This window comes from Giraffa tippelskirchi, chromosome 13 (assembly GCF_054371585.1).
Source record: "Giraffa tippelskirchi isolate mGirTip1 chromosome 13, T2T-mGirTip1v1.2.pri, whole genome shotgun sequence".
Lineage (NCBI taxonomy): Eukaryota > Metazoa > Chordata > Mammalia > Artiodactyla > Giraffidae > Giraffa > Giraffa tippelskirchi.
The window spans coordinates 115,061,839-115,070,215 of record NC_137287.1 but is presented as its reverse complement, the minus strand read 5'-3'; the positions used below and the strand labels follow the sequence as shown (position 1 = coordinate 115,070,215).

At 46.4% G+C, this 8,377-nt stretch overlaps 1 protein-coding gene across 1 annotated transcript; it reads left to right on the top strand.

The window, feature by feature from the left end:
* The first annotated feature begins 2,093 nt into the window (after nt 1-2,093).
* LOC145532337 (antileukoproteinase) lies at nt 2,094-7,269 on the top strand. Its single transcript, XM_081557109.1, has 4 exons — nt 2,094-5,057; nt 5,710-5,868; nt 6,346-6,495; nt 7,081-7,269. The coding sequence occupies exons 1-4, from the start codon at nt 4,976-4,978 to the stop codon at nt 7,083-7,085; spliced, it is 396 nt and encodes a 131-aa protein (XP_081413235.1). The 5' UTR covers nt 2,094-4,975; the 3' UTR covers nt 7,086-7,269.
* The last annotated feature ends 1,108 nt before the right edge of the window (nt 7,270-8,377 follow it).

The window sequence follows — 8,377 nt, the reverse complement described above, 5'->3', positions numbered from 1 at the left end:
ATACCTCACATGGGCCTGTGAATTTTGTAATATATTTTAAAATCAAATTGTTTATATAGATAGAGGGCACCCCTCGCCCACACACACGCCCTAAGAACAACTCTGTTTCAAAGGCTCAGTCAGGCATTTAATGGAGCTGAGCAAGAAGGATCCAGACCCAAGGACCCAAGGACCCGACAGCCCTGTGTACCTAATGTCCAGTGTACCTGACTGTCATAAGAAAAATGTCCACCACGCTGAGTGGACTGGACTCTGCTGGGTGCTTGTCAAATATTCCTTACCACAATCACATGACAGGAGAAGCCAACACTCCCATCTCAGAGCTGAGGAAACAGCCTCAGAGAGGGTCAATGATTTTCTTCCAAACTAGATATCTCAGACTTTAAGCTTAGGTTCTTTTTTTTTTTAACTTAATTTTTTTGATCTGTGGCATGTGGGATCTTAGTTCCCCAACCAGGGATTGAACCTGTGCCCCCTGCAGTGAAAGAGTGGAGTCTTTACCACTAGACCACCAAGGAAGTCCCACTAGACCACCAAGGAAGTCCCAAGGTTCTTTTTTTAAAAATTTATATTTTATTGACATATAGTTGATCTATAATTTTTTAATTTATTTATTCTATTGAAGTATAGTTGATTTACACTTTTAGATAATTATCTTATTGAAGTATAATTGATTTATAATGTCATGAAGTTTACGTTCTTAGCAACCACATGGTATTGACTGTGTGTATCTTCTTGATTGTAGCCTGAGAGCCCGGCATGCAGTAAAAATTCATTAAATGATTTTTGTGTGGATGAACTGAATGAATGAATGAGTCTATCGTATTTGTAGAAGACTACAGAGGGTGTGAGAGGCAGGCTCAGTGAATCAATCTTGGTTGAGATCAGACTTGGAGGGACAAGTGTCCACCCATTATCATTACCAAACAGGTTCCGGGGACCAGCATGGGAGTAACCAGGTTTAGAAACGCTCAGTCTGGTGTCGTGTTATTCACTGTACACAGCTTCGGGGTCGCACCTTCCCTTGAGGGCCTCGGTCTCCTGCTCCCAGCGGGAGGTTGGGTCTGGATCAGGAGGCAGCAAACATATTCTGTCAAGGACTGAGAGAAAATAGTGACTTCGTCTAAAGACTAATTTGAGTCTCTGCCACAACTGTACAACCCTCCCACTGTAGTGAGAAAGTAGTCTCAGACAATACATAAACGAATGTGTGTCTGTGTGCCAATAAAAAGTCAATTAGAAAAATAAGCAGCTGTCTGGATTTAGTCTCTAGGCTACAGTTTGCTGACCACTGGTCTATATGACCTTTGAGATCCCTTTTAATCTTAACAGTCGATTATATATATATATATTTTGGCCACTCTGTATGGTTTCCAGAATCTTATTTCCCCAAACCGGAATCAAACCCTCAGTCCCTGCAGCGAGAGCACAGAGTCCTAACCACCAAACCACCAGGGAATTCCCAACAGTCTATGATTTAAAAACTTAGAACCACATGTACAAAGGACAGAAATGATCAGACAATGTCCTAACCCTAATATAGTGTCCATGCAGACATTGCTAACTGATCACAGAACTCTTCTGATGAGAAAGGAGTTGGCTTTTTATAATCAGTCACAGATAGAGAACTCTAGCTGGAGCATTCCCTCTTTCACTCTTTCTCTCTTTCTGGCCATGCTGTGCAGCTTATGAGTCTTAATTCCCTGACCAGGAATTGAACCCTCACCCATTGCAGTAGAAGCTCAGGTTCTTAACCCCTGGACCACCAGAGAAGTTCCTCTCTTTCACACTTTATGAGGCAAATATTTAGAAAACGGCAGATACTCTCTTGAGTGTGACATTGAGGAAAATAGGAAGAAACAGAGAGTGGGAAGTCTGGCCAATTCTGTCATTCTTATCCCAGAGGAAGAAGAATCAAATTGTCCCCAGGGTGGTATAAGTGAGAACCCGAGTCCTGAACCTAAGCCAGGCTGTTTGACTCGACTGTGGTATTACCCTCTGGTGGAAGTCAGATGTTCTATCTCTCACTTGCCCGAATGAGTGTGCCAGCTAGGAGTGAAAGCCCCCACATAGTAGCTCTCTGGTGCATTTTTATTTTCTTTTTTCTTTTCCCACCATTTTTCTTTAAACTGTACTGGGTCTTCATCCCCTGCATTAGAAGGTGGATTCTTAACCACTGGACCACCAGGGAAGTCCCCCACCAAAATTTAAATCATTGAGTGACTTCTGCATAGAGGGATCACCTGCCTGTCTAGTTGGAGGATATTTTACAAATTAGTTCATGTGGAGCTTGGCAATGAAAGACTCTTTTGTCTATTTGAATTTCCACAAAGCTCTACTTTGAAGAGTGAATGAGGAACTTCCAAGCGTCAAGAAGTTACATGATAATGGGGCAAGAGTTTGGGTTTTGCAGTGAGACAAATTTGGCTTGGGTTCTAGAGAGAATGATCACTCCCTTGATAATTCAGTTCAGTTCAGTCGCTCAGTTGTGTCCGACTCTTTGTGACCCCATGAATTGCAGCACGCCAGGCCTCTCTGTCCATCACCAACTCCCGGAGTCTACCCAAACCCATGTCCATCGAGTCGGTGATGCCATCCAACCATCTCATCCTCTGTCGTCCCCTTCTCCTCCCGCCCCCAATCCTACCCAGCATTAGGGTCTTTTCCAATGAGTCAACCCTTCGCATGAGGTGCCCAAAGTATTGGAGTTTCAGCTTCAACATCAGATCTTCCAAAGAACACCCAGGATTGATCTCTTTTAGGATGGATTGATTGGATCTCCTTGCAGTCCAAGGGACTCTCAAGAGTCTTCTCCAACACCACAGTTCAAAAGCATCAATTCTTCGGCGTTCAGCTTTCTTCACCGTCCAACTCTCACATCCATACATGACCACTGGAAAAACCATAGCCTTGACTAGACGGACTTTTCTTGGCAAAGTAATGTCTTTGCTTTTAAATATGCTATCTAGGTTGGCCATAACCTTCCTTCCAAGGAGTAAGCGTCTTTTAATTTCATGGCTGCAGTCACCATCAGCAGTGATTCTGGAGCCCAAAATAATAAAGTCTGACACTGTTTCCACTGTTTCCCCATCTATTTCCCATGAAGTGATGGGACCAGATGCCATGATCTTAGTTTTCTGAACGTTGAGCTTTAAGCCAACTTTTTCATTCTCCTCTTTCACCTTCATCAAGAGGCTCTTTAGTTCTTCTTCACTTTCTGCCATAAGGGTGGTGTCATCCGCATATCTGAGCCTTGATAATTAGAAGTCATCTATTCAGGGCTTCCCTGGTGGCTCAGTGCTAAAGAATCCACCTACCAATGCAGGAGACATGGGTTCAATGATGTCAATGATCAGGGATTTCCCCTGATCTGGGAAAATCCCACATGCAACAGAGCAACTAAGCCCACGCACCACAGCTATTGAGCCTGTGCTCTAGAGCACAGAAGCCGCAACTACTGAGCCCACATGCCTCAACTCCTGAAGGCTGTGCACCCCAGAGCTTGTGCTCCACAAGAGACGTCACTGCAATGAGAAGCCCACGCACCACAGACAGTAGCACCAGCTTGCTGCAACTAGAGAAAAAGCCCATTTTTTGCTATGGCATGAAATTTGTAGGGGTAGGAAGGGGGTAGGAAACAATCTTCTAACATCTCAAATTACACACTGTAACTAAATGTTGATTATAGTGACTGGTGAGCTGCTTTGCCCCTTTAGCTCAGATTTGGTTCTCTTTGGTCATAAGTGAAACAATTCACTTATTCTTTTCAGAGTCCTTCCCACCCATAACTTCACAACTCTCTGAGAAGCCTGATTTGTTAGAATCATCCCATTTCACAGTCAGGAAAACTGAGTTCCAAAGAGATTTGTTGAAGGCAGAGCTCTTTCTTCTGTATCTTTTATGTGACAACTGTTTATGAGCACCTTCCATGTCTAGACATGGAATAGGCCGTGGAGACAATGGTATAAATACTGGGGGGGGGGGGGGATGGGCAGGAGAGCAACACCTGTTAGTTGAAGGATTTGTTGTGACCTACCTGGGTTCTTGGAATCTTTTAATTGATGGAAATTGAGAAGAGGTCAGATAAGATTTCTTCATTCAGGCAAGTCTTTATTGGGACACCAGGGAGCAAAAACAAGTAATAGTTTTCCTTGCTCACTTGCTTGGGGGGCTGCTGAGCTGGTCCTTCATGTGGAGTGAGGGTGGGGTGAGTTCAGGGGGCTGGAGGGGTAGCTTGAGTGGTCTGCCCACCTCCTTGGTGGTCCTGTGTGCAGAGTGCATGTGTAGTACCCTGTTTTTGCCCCCACATCTCAGAAGTGGCAGTTGGGTTTTTGGTCTTTTTGTATCTTGTTTATAATTTGCCCCAACTGCTCATCTGGGCAGTTATTTTTAGTCCCTTATAGATTCTTTGTATTCCGTTGCTCTAGGAGCGGTTAGTCCAGGTGCAAGCACTGAGAAACGGGTCCCAGTTCCCAGATCCCAGCTTGTCTCAATGTTATCTGAAATTTGAGAAAGAAACTGTGTTGAGCAATCAGCAGAGAGTTTCACAATTCCCTGGGATCCAGGAGTGGGAGAACTAGGGGTGCATTTCCCAACATCTTAGCTGAGAATCCAGGACTAAATAGCATCCTTGCAGTTGACCTTTTAACCTCATCTCCACTAACAAGGCTAAGGGACCTGGGGCCCCCACAATGTTCAGGGTTCAGATGGACATCTGAGATGGTTTCCTCATAAGCCTGCTGACATCTCCTAGGCCAGCCTCTCCTCTATTTCTTCCCTGGCCGTTATTCTGGCGGCCTTGCAGTCTTGCCAGGGACAGGAATGAGCCACTGTCACTCTGGTATCAAGCTTCCTGGTCTCTGGCTTCCTGCTTATGCCATGGAAGCTGGGAGGGGCCAAGGAAAGGCTGGTGAGGCCACATCCTCTAGTGAAGGTATAAATTGGGAGATCTGGCCATCAGAGTCACCCCTGCACCATGAAGTTCAGTGGCCTCTTCCCTTTTGTGCTTCTTGCCCTGGGAACCCTGGCACTTTGGGCTGTGGAAGGTGCTGAAAATGGTGAGTTGGAGATACCCTGGTACCATCTTGGCTGCACCGTCAGAGGTGGTGTGGGAATGTCCCCTTCTCTAGACTGTGAACTCTGAGCTTAGCTTCAGGAGATGTCCCTGGGGATGTGTTCATGTCCACCTGGGCTCCAGGGTCTCTGTGCGGGCTTCTGAACATCTGAAAATTCTTCTTTTACTCTGCCATCTGTCAGCCCAGGTCTCACTCCATTCCTGTTCTTATTCCTCTCTCTCTCCCCCCCACCCCTTATTTCCCAGTCTCTGGTTCTCCAGTCATCAGTCTGACTCTTGCTGATTCTTTCCAGTAATCTATTTTCCTGCCTCTGGCTCTAGCTCTCCTCCTGCCCTGTCAGTTCCATTTATCTCTGTTTAGTTCCCTCCATCTCCATCACCCTCAACCTTTCTCACTCCCTGTGTGTAGCCTTTGCTTTTGCCTGAGGCTGGAAACCTTGGCTGGGAGCCCTATGCCTTTCTCCTGACCTTGTGTCTGATTTCATCAAGCTTGTCCAGATGGGGACTTCCCTTCGGACTTTGTGGACAGTCACCTGGGCGAGGGTCACTGCTGGAGAGCGGTGCTTTGTCCAGGAGCTGTGATGGCCTACTCAACACCCAGCCTCCTCCCAAACTCTTGAACTTCTCTTCAAAAGCTTTGAAAGCTGGGGCCTGCCCTCCTAGAAAACCTGCCCTGTGCCTTGGAGATGAGAAACCCACGTGCAGTAGTGACTGGCAGTGTCCACACAAGAAGAAATGCTGCCTCGACACTTGCGGAACCAAATGTCTGGACCCTGTCAACGTCACAAACCCAGGTGAGAAGGTGGAAGAGCTGGTGGGGAGGAGTGGAATGAAGGACCCAGCCTTGGGGAGATGGGGGCAGGTCCTGCCAGGCCTCCTCCTTGCCAAGAATTATTGAGCCAAGTTTGTCAGGAAGTCATCCAGCCTCAGACAGGAAGTTACCCACTTGGCTGGTAAAGAGGCCAGTCTGCCAAGAGGTCAGTTTTGCAGGTAATAGTCATCTGATCATTCAGATAACCAGGCAGTGGGCAGCCACCCAACAACTCAGCACTGGACAACTGGCCACCTGTGTTGACTGAGGGTTTGATGTCAGAGAAGAAACAGATCCTATGTTCAGGGGGCACTTCCCGGCCTCAGGAAGGACGTGGAGGTCATGGAGACAGGGGGATTCTCTCTGCTCAGGCTGGGGCAGGGGCTGGGACCCAGAAAGTAGGGGGGTGGGGTGATGTGGAAGGCCTAAGCCTTCTAACCCATGACCCTACTCTCTCCAGTTAAGAAGAAGCCTGGGACGTGTCCAGTGGTCCACGGCCAATGTCTGATGCTTAACCCCCCCAATCACTGTGAGACAGACGACCAGTGTGTAGGTACATTAAAGTGCTGCAAGGCCATATGTGGGAAAGTCTGCCTTTCCCCTGTGAAAGGTAAGGAGGGTCTGGGGCAGGCTGACCTCCCTCCCTCCAACTCTCTGTCTCAACCCTCTGAAGTTCCCAGCATATGAAACGGGGACTCCTGATCCCAAGCCCAAGCAGAGCTTCTGCCAGACTCCGTGGTCTTCAAGAGCCCTCTCTCCCAAGCTTTGGGGCAAGAATTTCCATAGGATGGCTCATGGCTTTCATTCTATCCCAGCCCTTCTGAGTAAGGGGCCCGGGCAAGTAACTGAGTCTTAGCTTCTTTTTATGTAAAATGGATATAATGCACTTGAAAGTGCATTGTCAAAAGTACTGTGCACTCAGTATGTATTATTAAGGTTATTTCCAGGATGTTGTTTACGGTCAAAGCCCAAGGGACCAGTGGATTTTGCGGATAATCCGGCTCAAGGCTCTGATTTTATAGAGTTTTCTAGTAAAATAGAGGCTTGTACTCAGCCTCCTGATACCAAGACTCATTCAACTCTATCAGCACTTACTATTTTCTCTATCTCAAGGGATTTCTCGGGGTGAGGGGAGAATGTGAAGATGACTCAGCTGGTTCCGATATTGAAGCCCTGATCTCATTTTCTCTCCCAGCCTGATTCCTGCTGTTTGGGAGAGTCTCTGGATTCCTACTCTGTGTGGTGTGGGAATTCCATTTCTACGCCCAAGCTTGAATCACTCTATGGTGAAGACTTGGTACTAACACCAATATATTCTTTGCAGAAGAAGCCAATAAATGCCTGTTGACTTGTTAATAAATAAATGAGCATGTTTCTCTCTGTACATCCTGCTTCTGTGGTACATTGGGGAGGATGAGTTGGGTGGGTGCTGATGAGGAAATATCTGGATGAGAGGCTTCCCTCCTACAATATGGAGTGGAAGAAAGAGGCTTAGAAGCTAGACAGTCATGAGTTCACATCATAGTTCTGAAGACTCAGTTCTGTGATTTGGGACAAACAACTTTATCTCTAACATGTTAATCTCTTAACTTGCAAAGTGGTGATAAAAATCAGTTTCTCACAGTGTATGCAGCATTGGGATGTGCAATGCAGAATGAATAGCAATGTTACGGGGCCACTGCAGGCTCTCAAAAACTGATGGATACTTGCCTTCTGCAGTGATCTTGAGCTTCTTTCATTTCTTCTCTCTCCCAAGACATAGCTTCTTCTGTCTTAAAATAAATGTTGAGCAGAACACCATGAACTGATCATCAGTCCTGTGGGAGGACTCCAAACACTTCTGTCTGTCCATTGTATTGGGTTGACCAAAACATTTTGTTTGCATCTTTCCACAACATCTTGTGAAAAAAAAGCCCAAATTTTTTTGCCAACCCAATATATTGGTATCAGAGTCTCCAAGGAAAGCAAAAACATAATCAAGCATTGGGTGAAACAATGTTTCAATCCCATAAGACACTTCCACAGTGGGCTTTGATCTCCCATGGCCGGGGAGTCTCTCCTGGCAGCTGGCGCTGGGCAATTTACCCACATGCACTCCTTTCATGTCACGGTAAAGGGACTTCACCCTGTTCTTTCCCTGCTGAGGACAGATACAGCTGTGGGGTTGACCAGATGCCCAAGGGCACACACACTGACACAAAATGAAGGAGCATGTGTTAAGGTTGAAACAGGGGAAGATATTTCTACACATGGCGGTAAGTCTGGCACAGGCTGCGTGGACTCTTTATCTGTTGGTAAGCAAGTATCATATTTCAGGTCCAAGGCCCCTTCTTCTGCAGTGGGGGATGCATGCTTGAGACTGCCTTTCCCAACAATAGGAATATTGTCACGGTAGGTCACGTGGAGGATGTGTTCTTGGCCAGAAACACAGAAGGGTGATATTGTTCTCGACTCAGTGGAGTGGAAAGTAATAAGAGCTGGAATTCCTAGAG